A 20,424-nucleotide genomic window follows, 5' to 3' on the forward strand; every position below is an offset into this window, starting at 1 on the left:
GATATTTTATTCTATCTTAAGAGGGGATCTTAAGAATGATTGAGAAAGAAAAATCTGGGAATTTAAACTGATAAGAACGTTCAAGTCTTTGACAAATGAACTTAATCTTACTCCGGTATTTATGGCTCCGTGCATGGACTCACTTCACATCTGCACTAGACTGACTCCAGGTCCCTATAATAAAAAATAGTACATTTTATTTAAATTGCACCAATATATTCTGCAGCACTTTACCGTTCAGTACGTCGTACTTGTACAGACATAAGACATTACAGAGTAACAAATAGACATACCAAGAGGGGTGACTGACCTGTTTATAAGATACAATCTGAGGAAATAGGAGTCACACAAAAGGTCAAATTGTCTCTCCAGTAAAGGAGACAAACTCTAGCACAGCGCCACCTATTGGAAGTAGCGATCCTAAAAGTCACAAGTGGATTTTTAACAATCCTTTGCAATATGACTCAGGATATATAAGCCAGATCAGAATCCCAATTTGCAGACACGGTGTTTCGGGGTGCTTGCCCCTCGTCAGTGCAAAGTATGGGGGTGTCTGATCTGGCTCATGAGAAAGCTATGTGGGGACCACGGGGGAACACTATTCTCCTTAAGGAGACTTTGCAAGCCAGTCTGGCTGCCAAGTAAGGGGACTTATAGCTGCCACGCCCCTCTAAGAAATATGACAAAAGGTCGAAGTCATGCAAGGGCCTGCCATCAGTATAATATAAAGGGGCAAGCAAATGACTGTATGAACCAGACACCATCCACTAAGTATAGGTATTAAGAGCTATCGAGTGCATGGAAGCGAGAATAGGGAATAGTTATTTAGATTGAGGTGAAGTGGTGGACCAGTGTAAATAAATGTGTATTTAGGGCAAGTTTGAAACTGGATACTGAGAATTAATTGTCTGTGGTAGTGCATTCCAGAAAACTGGTGCAGCATGGGAGAAGTCCTGAAGACGGGAGTGCGAAGTTTGTCTATGAGTAATCTAAGATGTTATTCTTTAGCGTAATGGAGAGGATGGGTAGGGTTATAGAAGTGAGGGAGGAGATGTAGGGTAGTGCAGAACTGTGGAGAGCTGTGTATGCAGGAGTGATATGTTTATATTGGCTTCTGTACTCTATGGGCCACCAGTGCAATGACTGGCACAAGGTGGAGGCATCAAATTCCTGAAGCCAATGCGTCCAGAGAACCCACCAATATCGATGGGTTTGGCCAACAGTCTGTGTATGTTATGGAAGGTAATCAGCATATTCAATTACGTACTATGCTGCTTTTTGTACTCGCTGAGATAAGCCGCCAGAGATGTCTCATAAAGAACACAGGACAGCTTGGCGCCATGTATTACCGCTCCATCTGTAACACAATCCTTATTTTTATTACTCTGGCTGATCTTTCTGATAAGTCTCCTCATCCACCCCACTTACAAATTGTCTTGTAACCCTCTGGTCTGCTCTGGTCTCATTTGTATACCTGCCTGATGAAGGGGCCTCTGTGCACCGAAAGCTTGCAAATTTATTTTTTTCTGGTTTGCAGATAAAGCTATCACTTGTAGAGTACTTTTGTCTATTTTTGGCATAATAGTATTTAAATAGATTTTTCTGGCGAACATTGTATCAAATATCTTTTTTTTATTGTATATTGTTATATATATTGTCAGAATGGATTATAGAGCATGTACACCTTATTTAATATATACATGGGTAATGCCAAAGCAAACGGATCTGCAGTCAGTGCCAGGTACTTGGGGTCTGCACCTCTTGTGGACACCACTGACGTTCTCCTTTATTACTGATGGTTGTGCATTAGCCGTTCTTGGGAATTCTCTGCTGATGGACAGGAAAAGAGAGAAGAACTAAATATAGGTTTTTGAAAAGACCTTTTAAAGTTTTGTTCTGACCTTAAACTTTTGTAGGAACGCGAAGGTGCAAAAAGCTTTTTTTGTTTGGTGTTCAGATCATTTTTCGGCAAAAAAAATCATTGCTATCAGCAGCTCACTGGCCGGTATAAAGAGGACATTCGCTGCCAATATGTTGCTGTTTAGGGGCCAAAGTTTCGTATTGATGATGGTTCGGTTCCCTCGGTGTCCTGTGTATACTGGCTGGTAAAAGAACACCAACGACTTGTATATAGACTTGTATATAGTTGGATGAGGGTTGTTAATGAGCCAAAATTGGCCAAACTGAATGGACCTTAATTTGGAAAAATAACTTGATAATGAGCTAATTACCCTCCCCCCCCCCCTCCTTTGATTTATTTATGAGAAGAGAGCTCAATGTGCCTCCATGTAAAATTGTAGATCTATGGAAGTGCAATACTCATGGTCATTTCAGCCCTATGGTCTATTGTAAGCTTGTATGCTATGTCATGAAGTGCCTAAACCATGGTATAGACCAAGTACATGCGTAAAGAATTCACACCAGACACAGTCTGATATGAAATCTCTTCTTGGTCACAGTAAAAATGGCAGCCAAAGAGAACAGGAGAACCCGTGCGGTCTCTGATATAGGCTAGGGGCATACACAAGTTCAGGGGCGTACATAAGTTCAGATATGCCCATTTAGTGGGACAGTTCATGGGCAAGCCAATGGGGAGATCTTTGTTGCTGTTGATGTGCGGGTCTGACTTCAGTGGATCAGTCCATGGTGATAGTGATGGGAGGGGCGTCATCTGGTGGATCCATGCTGATGGTAGGGTCTGTGATGTCATCGGGGGCCATCTTTGCTTCCTCTGAAAAGTGACTGGCTTATGTATAGAGAATTGATTTAATTGAACACACTTCTCACAGTGCTCTATGTCCAGAGGTTAATCAAGTATTTAATCATATGGCTCTCCTCAACAGTTATGGTCATGAGATGGCACTGGTGGTCCTCAATCTCAAAGTTTGAGTAAATGGATGTTAGTAAATTTTGTACTATTGAGATTCTAAGGGCCGTTTCACACATCCGGCATTTCACCGAACTGCCGGATCCGTCTGTCAAGGGAGAAATTTGGGTAAGACTGCTAATGGAGTCTTGTTCAGGGCACCAGAGGCACGGGGCCAAATTAGGTATCTGCGCAGATATTATGAGACTCAATAATGAACACAGGACATGTTCTCTGAGCTCAGGCTTGCGTCTGAACTCGTGTATTCCATAGATCAGATATTAGTATTACATTTCAACCTTCAGACATATACTAAAGTATCAATTTGTCTTTTCTCTCACATCAAAACAGTACAGGGAGGTGCGTAGGGACATAGAAACCCACATTTCATCCCACAGATGACACATTCCTCCTTTATGTGAAACTACTGATAAGCATAAATAACTTCTTTGTTCATTGTTTGTACATCTGTTCACTCATCCTTGGTAACCCTTTCTTGACTATACAGCTTGGAATCATATTATGGCGTCTGTGCGATTGTCATATGGACACACAGATAATTGTGCAACTACATCTATATTTTGATTATTTACATACCCAGATTATCTTATTACGTTTGAACAAACAATCTTATCACCCAGGCTACCTTCACAGGTCACACTCCAGTACAGTGTTAGTACTGTAAATTGGCATCTCGGCAAGCTCCGGTTACATGACAGCATGGTTGCCGCGATGCCATTGTACTGTATTACACTGTACTGGAGTGTGACGGATCCGGCGAAATTCCGTATGTGTGAAATGGCCCTTAGAATCTCATAAAGATGATCTGTCATCAGATTGCACAATACTTAAAGCAAATAGATCTTAGGACTGATGAAGCTGGTGTACTTGCTTTGAAAATTAATGTCAAAATGGCTTTATAGGCCTCAGAGCTGAACTGTTAATATATTAATTTTAATATTTGGGCATTAAATCTGTCAAATTATTATATAGCCACTCTAAGATGGATTTTTTTTTTTTAAACCGATTTATATGATGATAATAAAGTTGACAGATTATTGGATTTTTTTTCCCATGACACTTTAAAACAACTGGCTATAAATCTCTTGTGCCCTCCATCTCCTCTTAGGATACGTAGATCCCATGCAGACGATGAGCGATGTGATTGCCCAGTTAGATGCGATTGTCGGCTTTGCTCACGTTTCTAATGGAGCTCCGGTGCCATATGTTCGCCCAGTCATCCTGGAGAAGGGAAAGGGAAGAATCGTGCTGAAAGCTGCCAGACACCCGTGTATTGAAATGCAAGATGATGTGGCGTTCATCCCCAATGACATAACGTTCGAGAAGGAGAAGCAGATGTTCCATATTATCACTGGTAATTTGTCAGTGTCTTCAGATTGTGATTCAATGATCAGCTAATTAGCGATGAACATGATTTAATATGACCTGATACAAAAGGTGCCTCCATTGTTTTCTTAAAAGGGAGTAATTTAATTTGTTTTCCTTATTTCATTGTCTGTTATTTTGTTGTTCTGCTTTTGAATTCTCTGATCTTGAGTGGGTTTTTTCCTCTTGCTTTTTACAAATATTAGAAATGTATATTTAGGATGAAATTTTCCAGTTGCATTTCCAGCTTGGTAACCCTTTCATTCCCAGGATCAGATCCACCTTTGCTAATCAGGCAAGGCCAAATCCATCTCCTCTGGACAGCGGGCAGGCAGGGCCAGATCACCGTCCACTGGACAGCGGGAGGCGGGGCCAGGTCCCCGTCCATCTTCTGGACAGCGGGCAGGTGGGGCCAGGTCCCCGTCCATCCACTGGACAGCGGGCAGGTGGGGCCAGGTCCCCGTCGATCCACTGGACAGCGGGCAGGCGGGGCCAGGTCCCCGTCCATCCACTGGACAGCGGGCAGGCGGGGCCAGGTCCCCGTCCATCCACTGGACAGCGGGCAGGCGGGGCCAGGTCCCCGTCCATCCACTGGACAGCGGGCAGGCGGGACCAGGTCCCCGTCCATCCACTGGACAGCGGGCAGGCGGGGCCAGGTCCCCGTCCATCCACTGGACAGCGGGCAGGCGGGGCCAGGTCCCCGTCCATCCACTGGACAGCGGGCAGGCGGGGCCAGGTCCCCGTCCATCCACTGGACAGCGGGCAGGCGGGGCCAGGTCCCCGTCCATCCACTGGACAGCGGGCAGGCGGGGCCAGGTCCCCGTCCATCCACTGGACAGCGGGCAGGCGGGGCCAGGTCCCCGTCCATCCACTGGACAGCGGGCAGGCGGGGCCAGGTCCCCGTCCATCCACTGGACAGCGGGCAGGCGGGGCCAGGTCCCCGTCCATCCACTGGACAGCGGGCAGGCGGGGCCAGGTCCCCGTCCATCCACTGGACAGCGGGCAGGCGGGGCCAGGTCCCCGTCCATCCACTGGACAGCGGGCAGGCGGGGCCAGGTCCCCGTCCATCCACTGGACAGCGGGCAGGCGGGGCCAGGTCCCCGTCCATCCACTGGACAGCGGGCAGGCGGGGCCAGGTCCCCGTCCATCCACTGGACAGCGGGCAGGCGGGGCCAGGTCCCCGTCCATCCACTGGACAGCGGGCAGGCGGGGCCAGGTCCCCGTCCATCCACTGGACAGCGGGCAGGCGGGGCCAGGTCCCCGTCCATCCACTGGACAGCGGGCAGGCGGGGCCAGGTCCCCGTCCATCCACTGGACAGTGGGCAGGCGGGGCCAGGTCCCCGTCCATTGGTCCCGAGGAAGCGACACCACACCCCACTAGTCCTAGTTTATGTAGCTTTATTTTGGCAGATTAGTAATAAATAGTAATCTAGTAATAAATTTTGTTTTTTTTCTAACAGGTCCAAACATGGGTGGTAAGTCCACATACATTCGCCAGACCGGAGTGATAGTTCTGATGGCTCAGATCGGCTGCTTTGTGCCTTGTGACTCGGCTGAAGTCAGCATAGTGGACTGCATTCTTGCCCGAGTTGGTGCTGGAGACAGTCAACTAAAAGGAGTTTCTACATTCATGGCTGAGATGCTGGAAACTGCTTCTATCCTCCGGTATGTTATTCTTCTTTCATACATTGTAATATATTCTGCTGTGTCTTGCACAACCTGTGTGTCACAAACACCGCCAGCATGATGCACACGCGACTCTGGGGCGACTAAAAAGGAGGATTCCACTCCTCGCACTCACTCGTCCGCTCACCTACCTCTATAGGCTGACCGTGAGCTAAACGTTAGGCCAGCGAGACACCCGCCCCAGGTAACACACTATTGCACACCCAAGTTTCCCAAGCACCAGACAGGTATACTGCTTGCACCCTTTCCTACACTCAGGGCACCGGAGGTCGTACACAAGGGACGAGGGGGGCTGGATGTCGTACACCGGGAATAAGAGGTGGGGGGCGGATGTTGTACACCGGTGAAGGGCAGGGAGGGGCTGGATGTTGTACACCAGGGACGAGGGGGGCAGATGTCGTATATAGGAGACAAGGGAGGCCTGGATGTTGTACACTGGGGACGAGGGGGGAGGGCAGATGTTGTACACCAGGGACGAGGGCTGGAGGGCCGATGTCGTATATGGGGACAAGGGGGGCTTGGATGTTGTACACCAGGGACGAGGGGGGGGGGCGTGGATGTTGTACACCAGGGACAGGGAGGGGAGGGGGGGGCTTCTGTCATAAACCAGGGGCGAGGGAGGGTCGTTTCTTACACTGGGGGCGAGGGGACTGAATGAGAAACCTGAATTTGATGATTACAAGATGTCTCATTACTTTTGGCCATATCGTTATGTCTGTGAGGGGGGTCAGGAGAGCGGGCTGTCGGCTGACACATGTAATGTGTGTGGCCGGCGTTAGTGTAAATTCAATCATAATTGGAATTAATCTGACCACTTGTCTATCCTCTGCAGGATTAACCCCTGCTACATTAAATGAAATTGAATCCACCTAGAAAAACTATGATAAATTTGTTAAAGTGTGAGATTAATGAAATGTAAAAAAATCCCCAGCCTGAAACTGGATAACGTCAGTGGAATAAAAGCTGGAGCTTCTGATGAATCCTCAGCTCGAGAACCCCCGGCTTTCAGATGGAGCTTGGGGCTAAAAAACAATGTCCTCGTTCTGCGTCCTCTGGAGCGCTGGACGCTTCTTGCAGAACGTTTGTTTTAACTGTAATGACTTTAGCTCACTGTACCCGGCCGGCGGAGCCAGATGCGCCTCCCTTATGGCCAATAGTTGTATCTATTATGGATGATTGATTGCTATAATACCCGCAGACGGTTACACATGATGGAAGACCTGAATGTCACATGATGGAGCAGCTTGGTACCGCGCAGCACGCTGCGTGCTGACTTCTCAGTCCGGCATATTGGCCATCATGCCAGGTAGCAGATTGACCTAATTAGTAAGTGAGGGGAAGGGAAAGGCTGGACTGAGAGAGCCTAATGTCGTCAGAGCACAAACGCACAGAGGAAGCCAAGTTGTAACGCAGGATCTCGCAGGCCCCGGTCACTCTGCGGACCGCTGCCAGCATTGATTTGTAACGCTGTCATTGCAGCCTCCAGCAGGGGAGATGTGCAGGGGTTTCCAAATTGATTTACTAGTATGGTGATGTATTTTTACCAGTTGGTGGACAATCGTTATGCGCCTCACATTCAGCTTTGAGTAGCCAAAAGGGTAATATATGCCCACACACGTGTGACGGAGCAGTCTGCTTTGTGCTCATCTGCATACTGTGCTTTCAGCGGAGTTTGGGGACAGCTCTTTTCTAGTATTAGCGCAAATGGCATAATAAATAGTCATTTTTTTTATGCTCAGGGAAACACTTAAAGGCTACGTACAATGCTCGATAATCGTGAATGATCGTTACCTGGAACGCTCGTCATGATTGTGCAGCATAATCTGCCGCAGATCACCCGACAAGCAAGGAAATCGCTCATTTGTCAGGTTACATGATCTTTAACCCCTTCAGCCCCGGGGCACTTTCCGTTTTTGCGTTTTTGTTTTTTGCTCCCCTTCTTCCGAGAGCCGTAACTTTTTTATTTTTCCGTCAATCTTGCCATATGAGGGCTTGTTTTTTGCGGGACAAGTTGTACTTTTAAATGAAACCATAAGTTTTACCATATGGTGTACTGGAAAGCAGCAAAAAAATTCCAAGTGTGGAAAAATTGCAAAAAAAGTGTGATGGCACAATAGTTTTTGGGATGTTTTATTCACGGTGTTCACTATATGGTAAAACTGATGTGTGGGTATGATACCTGAGGTCGGTGCGAGTTTGTAGACACCAAACATGTATAGGTTTACTTGTATCTAAGGGGTTAAAAAAAATTCACAAGTTTGTCCAATAAAAGTGGCGCACGTTTTGCGCCATTTTCCGAAACACGTAGCGTTCTTATTTTTTGGGATCTATGGCTCAGTGATGGCTTATTTTTTGCGTCTCGAGCTGATGTTTCTAATGGTAGCATTTTTGCGCAGATGCTACGTTTTGATCACCTGTTATTGCATTTTGCGTAAAACTTGCGGCGACCAAAAAACGTAATTTTGGCGTTTGGAATTTTTTTGCCACTACGCCGTTTACCAATCAGATTAATTGATTTTATATTTTGATAGATCGGGCATTTCTGAACGCGGCGATACCAAATATGTGTATATTTATTTATTTTTTAACCCTTTAATTTTCAATGGGGGGAAAGGGGGGTGATTTGAACTTTTAGGTTTTTTGGTTTTTTTTTAATTTTTTAAAACTTTTTTTTTACTTTTTTTATTTTATTTTACTAGTCCCCCTAGGGGGCTATAGCGATCAGCAATCCGATTGCTGATCGCTATCTGCTGATCACAGCTATACCGCTGTAATCAGCAGATTCAGTCACTTTCTTTCTTCCTCTGCTCCGTGCCGAGGAAGAATGAAAGTGAAACTTCGTAGCACCAGGCGTCATCACATGACCCTGTGCTACGATGGCAACCACCGAACGTCACGTGATCACTCACGTGACGTCCGGAGGGGGCGGCGGTAAGTAAAAAAGATGGCCGCGCGCATATAGATCTCGCTGCCAGACTTTGGCAGCGAGATCTAAGGGGTTAATGTTCCGGGTGGAATGCGATTCCACTCGGAACATGTAGGCACACATGTCAGCTGTTGAAAACAGCTGATATGTGTGCCGATCCACGCCGCCTGCCCGCGGCAGGGGGCGGGGCTTACCGGGACACGATCCATGACGGAAAGATCCGTCCATGGTCGTGAAGGGGTTAAAGGGAGTCTGTCACCAGATTTGGCCCCTATAAGCTGTGACCACCACCACTGGGCTCTTATATACAGGATTCTAACTGGCCGTATATAAGAGTCCAGGCCGCTGTGTAGTAGAAAAAAAATCACTTTATAATATTTAAACAGTCAGTACAGTGCAGGTGGGTCAAATGGGTGTCTCCGTTCTCCGGGTACGGCACATCATCTTTCGGCCATCTTTGTCCTCCTTCTTCTGAAGCCTGGGTGCATGCCGGCATTGAGGTCCTGCGCAGGCGCACTACAATACTTTCATTTACCCTGCTCAGGGCAGATCAAAGTATGCCTGCACAGGACCTCAATGCCGGCGCGCGTGCCTGATGTAGGATCCGTCATGCACCCAGTCTTCAGAAGGAGGAGGACAAAGATGGCCGAAAGATGAGGCGCCGCACCCGGAGAACGGAGACACAAATTAGTCCCATCTTAAGCATACCGACCATTTAGGTGAGTATTATAAAGTGTTTAACACTTTATGATATTTACCTAACGGTCGCGCGGTTGGCCATATGGGTGTCTCCGTTCTCCGGTACCAGTGTCTCCTCTTCCCGCCATCTTCGTCCTCCTTCTGACTCCAGTGTGCATGACGCGTCTGCGTCATGCACTCGCCGGCCTTGCGCAGGCGCACTACAATACTTTGATCTGCTCTGCTCAGGGCAGATCAAAGTGTGCCTGCTCAAGACCTGAATGCCAGCGAGTGTGGATGACGTCGGACGTGTCCTGCACCGTGGCTAGAGAAGGAGGACGAAGATGACCGAAAAAGGCGGCACCGGAGAACGGAGACACCCATATGGCCAACCGAGCGACCGTTAGGTAAGTATTATAAAGTGTTTTTATATTATACCCCCGGCCTGGGCTCTTATATATGGCATGTTAGAATGCTGTATATAAGAGCCTGGTGGTGGCCGCAGCTTATAGGCCAAAAAAGTGGTGACAGGTTCCCTTTAAGTTTTATCCTTTTTGCTCGCTTGGTGCTTTTTAGTTTATACATGTCTACAGTGCGTGAGCACAGAGGCAATCGATTTGCCTGCAGCGGTCAGGTGACGTGCTGAAAACAATCAAGTCTTGTCGATCAGTTACCTAACCGCTGCAGCTAATCACTTGCCTCAGCCAGTTAATTGATATTCTGATTATTACTTTTGTTCTCTGCATAAATAACTAGAGCATTGGTAATGGGACTGTTGGGTAGACGATATCTTTATTTAAAGTAACATGTAACCAGGTTTTTGCTACCTTATCTGAGAGCAACATGATATAAGGGCAGAGACCCTGATTCCAGTGATGTCAGTTACTGAGCTGCTTGCTCCAGTTTTGATGAAATCACTGATACACAGGGTGGTCCTAAAGTAGGTGGTCAGAGAAATAATAACATGGTGTAACGTGAAACTGACGCAGTTGCCCTTAGCAACCAATCAGATTCCACCTTTCATTTTCCAAAGAGTCTGTGAAGAATGAAAAGTGTAATCTGATTGGTTGCTAAGGGCAACTGAGTCAGTTTCACTTTACACAATGTTATTTTCTGTCCACCTACGTTTGGACCACCCCGTGTATCGTCTGCAGATATTGCAGTTCTCTGATTGCTGAGCTTTGTATAACCCAGTTATAAATGGCAGCTTTCTGTGTACACTGTGCATAGGCAGAAATCTGTGGTGTGGTAGGGGTTATGAAGAGCTCATTAATATGGAGGACTACATGGCAGCAGGTTTACTCAATCTCTAGTGATAATCTGCTGATAAAACATTCATTTTATAAAAACTATGGCAAGCAGCCCAGTAAGTGACACAGCGCTGGAATCAGGGTCTCTATCTCTACATTATGCTGCTCTCGGATTAGGTGGCAAAAACCTGGTGACAGATTCATTCTTAATAATTTTGAAAGGTCGGGGAAAACCCCTTTGGTCTCATGATAAATCATTTTTAAGACATTGGGCAGAATATGTGGTGTATTATCGAAACAATCCAAGTCTTTCTCACTAGTTTCTACTTCTGCAGGGAAAAATAAAAATAATGATAGGTATAGTTTAGGCTGTGACATTTCATGCTAGGACTTTAATGTTTGCATCTGTCTGCAGCATCTTGTCAGCCTTTTATTGCTGGGGATAATTGCTTTGCCTTAATTAAGGTGAATGGCAGAGGCAGACTTCAAAGCCAGGAGGAAAGTGACATCTATCTGGAACAGTCGCAGTTTTCACCAAATTGGAGACTTATTTTCATGTCGAAGGACGTACATAAAGGAAAATGAGCAGATTCCCTTAGTTGTATCAGTTTATACTGTGATATACTTGGTCCGGTCACTGGAATTTACTGCAGAATTTTCTGACTGGTGGATTTTTAATATTTGTATATTTTACCATAACACTTTAAAAACGTCCCCATTGTGTGTGTACATGGGAAGTAGCACAGTTCTGGCCATTATAAGGCTGTGTGCCCACTTTACTTTTTTTTTGTGTGCCTCTTTTCTGCATAACAAAGCATGTTTTAGCAAGAAAAAAAACGCACGTTGATAAAACGTTTGCGCGGTTTTTCCTGCTCTTTTTGTGCTTTGTTTCTTTTTAGTCCTGGCGATTGCAGGGGTTTAGATGCTGTACCCCCGCGATCGCCGCCTTGTCACCGGCTGATGTTCGCTATCCACATATTTTGGTGGAGCAAAACCACCTTCTCGATCTCTTCAATTTAAACCCTTAGGCTATGTGCCCACGCTGCGGGAAAATGCGCAGAATTTGCCGCGGATTTTTCGCGGAAATTCCGCGGATTTGTCAACAATCTGCAGCACAGCTACTCCCCAGCCATTTGTATGGCATTTGGGAACAGCTGTGCCCACGCTGCGGATTTTTCTGCAGCGGAAATAATGCGGATTTCCCTGCGGAAAAATCAGCAGCATGTCAATTATTCCTGCGGATTTCTCCGCAGGGTCCCATATACTTACCTGCCATAGCAGACACCCGAGTCACTTTCTCCATCCGGTGTACAGCAGCGCGGTGGATCCAGGTACAAGAAGGAAGAGGTGGGCGGGGCCTGCACGAGCTCCGCTCATGTGACAGCCGGAGCTAGTGCAGGCCCGCCCACCTTCTCCTGCAGACGCTGACAGAGTGACCCGGCTGCCGGAAAGCGAGGTGCTGCATGATGGAGGTGAGTATGAACTCCCGATCACTGCAGCACATGTTCTGCATTGAGGATGCAGTGCCGAAGCCATGGTACTGTATCCTCAATGCAGAATGCCCGCACCATATATGCAGGACATTCCGCAGCATGTAAACAGACAAAGTTGTGCTGCGGTTTTCTGGGAGCTCCTGCGGAATGTCCTGCGGATATATCCCCAGGACACTGTCCCCATGGGCACATAGCCTTAGACCCTGGGCCCATGCTGCGAATTTTGACGCAGATTTTCAGAAATCTGCAGCAAAATCTGCATGTCCATTGTCAAGCCAGCAAAGTCTGAGAATTCAGAAGTGCTGTGTCCACGTTGAGTATTTTTCCCTTGCGTATTTGGTGCCGATTTTTTTTTTTTTTCCCTACACCAAATCTGCACCAAATACGCAAGGGAAAAATAAGCAACGTGGGCACAGCAATTCTGAATTCTCATAGATTTTGCTGGCTTCACAATGGACATGCAGATTTTGCTGCAGATTTCTGAAAATACACGTCAAAACTACACAGCGTGGGCACAGGGCCTTATAAGGCTACATTCACACCTCCGTTGTTTTGTATCCGTCACAATCCGTCGCCTTGAGGAATTAGGCTATGTGCCCACTGGCGCTCGTACCTGCTGATGTATCCGCAGGTACGAGCGCATGTTTCCCGCAGCTGCCCGCCGACATCCGCAGCTATTTTTAGCTGCGGGATTCCAGTGGTATAGCTGCGGTAAACCTGCGGACTTTAATGCGAATTACCTGCGGACGTCCCGACCAATATCTCCATAGCGGAGGGCCGGGATTTCCGCAGGTAATTCCGCAGGAATAATTGACATGCAGTTACGTGCGGCTGCGGGACATCCGCAGCATGTTCCGCAGCCGCACTTTTCCGCAGTGTGGACAGACACTCCCCATGTCCCATAGGATAACATGGGGAGTGTCTGTACATGCTCAAACCTGCGGATTTATCTGGAAAATCCAGAAAAATCCGCAGGTTTTCCGCGGCAAAATTTGCAGAAACAAGCTCCCGTGGGCACATAGCCTTACAGTGTCCTACAAAATATTTTGCAGGATTCTGTTTTTTCCCCAATAGACGTCTATTAGCGACAAATGTCATGACATGTCAAAGCGCTATCCACAGCGCAAAACTGCTGTTGTCCGTCTCCAGTCCCTGCACTCTCCTCTCTCCCCCCAACTGTTCCCGTACTTATGTCTGCTATAGCAGAATAAAGATTTTCCTGCCATCTCCCTAGTGAGTTGCCGCTTCTTTTCTTATACTGGATAATCTAAAATCGGCCTTCTACTTTCCCACATGATGAAGCTGCCGGCAATGTGCTAATGGCCGCGAAACGTACATCGGGGTCTTTCTTCCACCTTTGGACCTTAGTTAATGCCTCCCTTTCTCCAGGTTTAATGTTTCTCCCATGCCTAGAAAGGTTTGACAATTGTTGAATGTGTCTTTGATCTAGTTACACTGTCAACACTGCATGTTATATGATCATTGATTTCATGGCCATTTTCTTAACTTGGCAATATTTTGAGATGCTTCATCATTTATTTTGTTTTTGAGAGGCTATATACCATATTTTTTGGATTATAAGACTCACTTTTCCTCCCAAAAATGTGGGAGGAAAATGGGAGGTGCGTCTTAAAATCTGAATATAGCCTACCGGTGGGGCTGTCTGTGCAGGAGACCGGGTGTCTGTGGCTGCGTGCGTGCGGCCGGGTGCCTGTGGCTGCGTGCTGGCTGCCTGTCGGTGTCTGCTGCCTCTCTGTCCCGGCGGCCAGCTGCTTCTCTGTGCGGGCGGGCGGACTGCGGTGGCTGTGCGGCGGGTGTCCGCGGTCCTGGTTTCAAATGATGGCGCCGGGTGTCAGCGCGTGCGCAGTTGGAGCTCTTGGATGAGATCTCCATCTGTGCATGCGTCGCTCCGGGCTCCATCACTTGAACCGGGACCGCGGACACACCGCGCCGGCCTGCTCCACGACTGAGCTGTCGCCGCCGCTGCCGTCACTGAGCTGTCGCCGCCGCTGCCGTCACTGAGCTGTCGCCGCCGCTGCCGTCACTGAGCTGTCGCCGCCGCTGCCGTCACTGAGCTGTCGCCGCCGCTGCCGTCACTGAGCTGCCGCTGCCGTCACTGAGCCGCCGCTGCCGTCACTGAGCCGCCGCTGCCGTCACTGAGCCGCCGCTGCCGTCACTGAGCCGCCGCTGCCGTCACTGAGCCGCCGCTGCCGTCACTGAGCCGCCGCTGCCGTCACTGAGCCGCCGCTGCCGTCACTGAGCCGCCGCTGCCGTCACTGAGCCGCCGCTGCCGTCACTGAGCCGCCGCTGCCGTCACTGAGCCGCCGCTGCCGTCACTGAGCCGCCGCTGCCGTCACTGAGCCGCCGCTGCCGTCACTGAGCCGCCGCTGCCGTCACTGAGCCGCCGCTGCCGTCACTGAGCCGCCGCTGCCGTCACTGAGCCGCCGCTGCCGTCACTGAGCCGCCGCTGCCGTCACTGAGCCGCCGCTGCCGTCACTGAGCCGCCGCTGCCGTCACTGAGCCGCCGCGGCCGCTGCCATCACAACCTCTGCCTCCTGTGACCCGCTTCACCACCACTGCTGCCCCCCTCTGGTAAGACAACACCGGAGTATAAGACTGACCCTATTTTTTATTTTTTTTTTTTACCTTTTTTTTTAAATCTAAATTTGGGGTGCGTCTTATAAAACGAAAAACACGGTATGTGAGTTTCATCTACATGTGCATTACCATTGGTCTGTACCCGATAATTTTTCATCATTCCCATTTCTCCTCCTGTATTACCATCTTATGCTTTGTTTCTGTCCTTGCACTGTGCACTTGGAATTTTTTCAATAAATATTTAATATATTTCAGCATTTTTGCGCAGGTTCTCTTTTTATTTTTTTTTTTTTTCGTTTATAAATCGAAAATCGGGCCGAACCCCCTCCCCCCCCCCCCCCCCCCAGAAAGCATAATCTGTAAATTATTACACTGCGCTACTAAATGCAAAATGCATCCCTGGCATGCAGAAGACTGCTGAATATACAGATGGTGTGGGGAGATACAGGCTGCTATGTTCTGTATTCCCCTTCATTTACATGTACATAGTCCACACACAAACTGTAAATAGGGAAAATGCCGGCATCCATGTCTGCCCAGCATCGGATGACAGACGTACTGTGCCCTAATGTGGTTGAATTCCCGGTTTTCTTGCAGATCCGCCACAGCGAACTCCCTGATTATCATTGACGAGTTGGGGAGAGGGACCTCCACCTACGACGGCTTTGGACTAGCATGGGCCATCTCGGAGTACATCTCCACAAAAATCCAGGCGTTTTGCATGTTTGCCACTCACTTCCATGAGCTGACCGCTCTGGCCGACCAAGTGCCGACCGTGAACAATCTACATGTTACGGCTCTGACGACAGATGAGACGCTCACCATGCTCTATCGGATCAAAACAGGTAAAAATCTGCCGCCCTGCGTCCCCACTCAGTATTTACACTGTACTGCTTGTATACAGGATATACGGGGAAGATATATACTCTTATAATGAGAGAAATCGCCATTATTTATAACTTTATATAAGATCTGATTTATCACTTCTTTTCAGCCATTTCTTTTGGGAAATCTTGAAGGCAGCAGGTATTGGCACTGTTATAGCTCCCATCGGTCTTCAGCTTTCATGAACTATAGATTTGCAGTAAAACGTCGCCCCTCTCATATAGCCTTACAGAGCAGCTTGTGACAATAAAGGGCACCGTTCAGGAGTCCCCAATTATTACTATATATCCTCCTTTATTAATCCCATTAACAGTCTCAACTCATTCAAAGAAAGCATAAAAATAGCCCTCCTTTTCTTTGTTCCCATATCACGCCTGTAAAATAAATTGATAGAAACCGCAAACCTCAACGGTTCATCACAGTAATAAATAAAATTAGCGGATTAATAGAAGATAATGTGACTTTAGGATCAGGCTACACGGGTTTTTTTTTATAGTCTGTTCTATTGAAACAGGTCTCTATGTAAGAGCTGTAGGTGCAACAACAACTCTTTTTTTGTAATTTACAACTATTCGTAAACTTAATTTTTTTGTTCACGAGACATTAAAACAAAAAATATGGTTGTGAAGGGGCATATGGCTATTCAAGAGGACGTTCAACAAGTCTTAGCACTTCAAACAAGCCAAATCAGACATCGCTCTCCTTTTTTTTTTTTTTTTTTTTTTTTTTCTTCCCCCTCCACCCCCAAAGACAAATCTCCCATGAAGCCCCCTTGGTTGATGGGGAAATTAGCATCAACATTTTACAAGTTGTCACTATCATGATGAGGGAGAGCAGGGGACCAGGGCTCCTAGATTGGCCATCAGACTATGGAAACCCTAGCTATCCCTTATCTCAGAGTTACCTCTGAAGGTGAAGATGTCTGAACCCCCTACCTGACCCTACTCCTGACTAGTCCTTATCTTTTACCCCCTTCCTCCCTACCCCAGGGTATAGTGAGACAACTCAGAGTTTTGGTTTCCCTTGTTTGTCTATCTCATAGCACGCTCACACAAAGGTAAAAGACAATAAGAGGTAAGGAGGACAATAGGAGCAGGGAGGCGATGAGAGCATTCCACAACAACTCCAAACACCATGCAATATAATCACCTGCAGGACTGGGACACAGGAGCACACAGACCAACTCAGCAATAAACTGTAGTCAGCGTGGGAAGACAGATTCCACCTTCTTAAAAAGGTGGGGGGCAAATGTGATAGGTTTCCAAAATGTGATCCTAGAGGTAACCAGCAGGCTAGCAGACTTTAACTCTGGATAGCCTGACCACTAATGAGCACACAGACGACCAGATGACTTCTTTCAGATGTGTTATTACACATTTTTCTATTTTGTCAGTTTTTGTGAGTCTTTGACCTAAAGAGCACAACAAAGGCCACTTTCACATTGCGTTATTACCCACAATAAGTGGTCCCATCTGGGCTTACGTGCAAACCCTTCTGAAAACTGCAATTGAACGTATGTGTAAAGCTCACTGGTAATGAGGCACTGAGCAGGAGTGGACCCACTGGACCACAGGGGCACCCGGGCTTACCTTGACATGGGAGGACTTGACTAAACACTTAACAAGTAGATGCCAAGTTCCACTCCCAGGGTAATGCCCGGAACTGTGACAGCAGCACAGGGGTATAGTCAGACAGAACAGGCTCTAGTAAGACAAACAGTGCAGAATTAGCAACGCAGACTAGACCGCAACGGGAGCACAGGGGACTGCACTAAATGCCTGTGGCAGTGCAGTGGCTGTAAGGACCACGTGACGCATGGGTGGCCATGTGGGAGGATAGAGAACCGATACACACGAGGATGGCCACGCAGGAGTGCAGAGGACGACGTGACACGTAGGTGGCCATACAGGAGTACAGAGGACCATGTGAGACATGGATTTTCATGTGGGCTTGCAGAGGACCACGTGACATGAGTGGCCACGTGGGAGTTCAGAGGACCATGTGACACACGGGTGGCCATGTGGTGAGTGGAGGACTACGCAGCACAATGATGGACATGCGGGAGTTTGGAGGACCACGTGATAAGTGCACACCCACAGGAATAAGCAGGCAGTCGAAGTAACGGCGTCTGGATCTCTGCTGGGCTAGGGAAAGGAGATTGCAGGGACTGGGACGCTGGCACTACAGTATGCACGAATGGGGCTATTCACTATAATGGTGCAGATGGAGTCATCGTGTGCTCTGTTATGCTTACTGGAGGTCGACACACAGACATAGTCTATGTCCAATTCCCTTTTTGCAGGGAGTTTAGATGTAAGCCCCAACAAAACCACTCAACGTGGGGAGCAATGCAATGTGAAGGCACTGTTCAGGTCACAACTGAATTATCACTGGATTGACAGCTGAGAGGAATCAATTTTGGCCTGAAAAAACTTACATCAAACCTCAAGTTTCTAATCTGGATTTAAAAATTGGGTGCAAGTAGCTGGTTCCTAGCTGAAGTGTTATCTAGCGCCTCTCACTTTCACATGGAGAGGTAAGATGCTACGGAAGTGACAATCATTTACTGCTTGCCATGACTCGTGCATGTCTGTTAGTTACGGCCACGTCTCACTAAGCGACATCGCTGCTGAGTCATGGTTTTGTGACTCAACAGCGATCTTGCTAGCGATGTCGCAGTGTGTGACACCTACCAGCGATCAGGCCCCTGCTGTGAGGTCGCCGGTCGTTGCTTAATGTCCTGGACCATTTTCTTCAAAGGCGATGTCCTGCTGGGCAGGACGCATTGCTATGTTTGACTCTGTGTAACAGGGTCCCAATGACAGCAGAGATCGTTATACAGGTCGCCACTGCGACCTGTATCGTTACTGAGTCGTTGGTAAGGTCTGACTGTGTGACATCTCACCAGCGACCATGCTTATCAGGAAGTATCGTTGTCGGGATCGCTGGTAAGTCGTTGTTTGTAACTGGGCCTTTACCGTGCACCTATCCTATTAGTTAGAATAGGAGGCATTCATGGTATCAGTCAAGTTGCCGATTTATATACCATGTCAGCAGTGCTTCTCCCATTCTAATGCTAATGTGAAAGGCTATGGATAACCCCTTAAAGGGACTCTGTCAGCAGATTTCTGCAATATAACCTGAAGACAGCATGCTACAAGTGTTAAAACAGAGATTTCAGCCCTACCTCTGTTATCTTAAGGTACCGTCACACTTAGCAACGCTCCAGCGATCGCACCAGTGATCTGACCTTATCTGGATCGCTGGTGCGTCGCTACATGGTCGCTGGTGAGCTGTCAAACAGGCAGATCTCCACAGCGATCAGAGATCCGCCACCAGCGACCCGTGTAACGACGCTGTGCTTGGTTACCATAGTACACATTGGCTACTAAGCAAAGCTTTTCTTATAGTCACCCAATGTGTACCTTGGCTACGTGTGCAGGGAGCCGGCTTCTAGAAGCTGCAGACGCTGGTAACCAAGGTAAATATCGGGTGACCAAGCAAAGCCTTTGCTTGGTTACCCTATGTGTACCTTGGTTACCAGCGTCCGCAGAAGCCTGCTCCCTGCACATTCAGTTCGTTGCTCTCTCGCTGTCACACACAGCGATGTGTGCTTCACAGCGGGAGAGCAACGACCAAAAAATGGTCCAGGACATTCAGCAACGACCGGCGACCTCACAGCAGGGGCCAGGTCGTTGCTGGATGTCTCACACAGCGACATCGCTAGCAAGATCACTGTTGCGTCACAAAAAACGTGACTCAGCAGCGATGTCGCTAGCGGTCGCTTAGTGAGACGTGGCCTTAAGTCTTTTTTTTTTTTTTGTGTTTACCTGCAATGTTAGCTTAAGCCTGTTATCTTTTGCATTAGTTGGTCTCAGCAGCACATGAGCTGTAGTCGGACTCCGCCCCTCTCTGTGATTAGCAGCTTCTATCTATGGAAATGTGTGTGGGGGGCATGGGCAGCTCTGAGCTACATGCAAAATCTAAAATCTTTCACTGTGTCACAACGGCTGCACACAGTAATCTAAGTGATACATCATTGAACTCAGGTTCTCTTTGACTACATCATGCTGCTCTCAAATGATTTAGCAAAAACCTGCTGACAGATTCCCTTTAAATTCACCTGCAGGCTGCATTCTCCAATGTGAGTGAGTAGGAGAGGTAGTGAATTGCTACAGACCTTTACTTCCTCCCTGCTATAGAAGTGGATAAACATAGATTTAGCTCACATAACTTGAAAACGTTACGCAAAAAAAAAAGTTTTTCTGAAAAGACATTTAGGAGGAAGGCCTGTTGAGCAGCTATTAACCTCTATTGACAATGTATAATAGCAGGTTCTGACAAGCAGAAAATGTAGCCCAATAGTCCAATATAAGTGTGGATAACAGCAGGGACTAAAACATAACTTTTAATAAATACATTAAAAGGTACCAAAGTGCTTGTGCATAAATTGTGCAAATAACAAATTAAATAGTGATGCCAAATGGCAATATATCAGACAAATCTCACCCAGATCTTCTCCATGAGTAAGATTAATCACCGATCCAAGATTAGTCATAGGCTGGAAGAACCAGGGCAAAGCGTCGGGTAATGGAGTAATAAACCCTGTCGTGCCCCGTTATTAGACTTCTGCCCTGACAAGGGCAGCCCCAAATA

General features: G+C 47.6%; 1 protein-coding gene across 1 annotated transcript in view; it reads left to right on the top strand.

Moving 5' to 3' along the window:
- The window catches only part of MSH2 (mutS homolog 2), a 223,791-nt gene that overhangs the window by 193,173 nt on the left and 10,194 nt on the right, over positions 1 to 20,424 (top strand). The window contains exons 12-14 of the mRNA XM_075338034.1: positions 3,996 to 4,241; positions 5,713 to 5,917; positions 15,481 to 15,728. Of these exons, the coding sequence (XP_075194149.1) occupies positions 3,996 to 4,241; positions 5,713 to 5,917; positions 15,481 to 15,728 (699 nt within the window). The remainder of the gene's footprint in view (positions 1 to 3,995; positions 4,242 to 5,712; positions 5,918 to 15,480; positions 15,729 to 20,424) is intronic.

Source organism: Anomaloglossus baeobatrachus, chromosome 3, assembly GCF_048569485.1.
Source record: "Anomaloglossus baeobatrachus isolate aAnoBae1 chromosome 3, aAnoBae1.hap1, whole genome shotgun sequence".
Lineage (NCBI taxonomy): Eukaryota > Metazoa > Chordata > Amphibia > Anura > Aromobatidae > Anomaloglossus > Anomaloglossus baeobatrachus.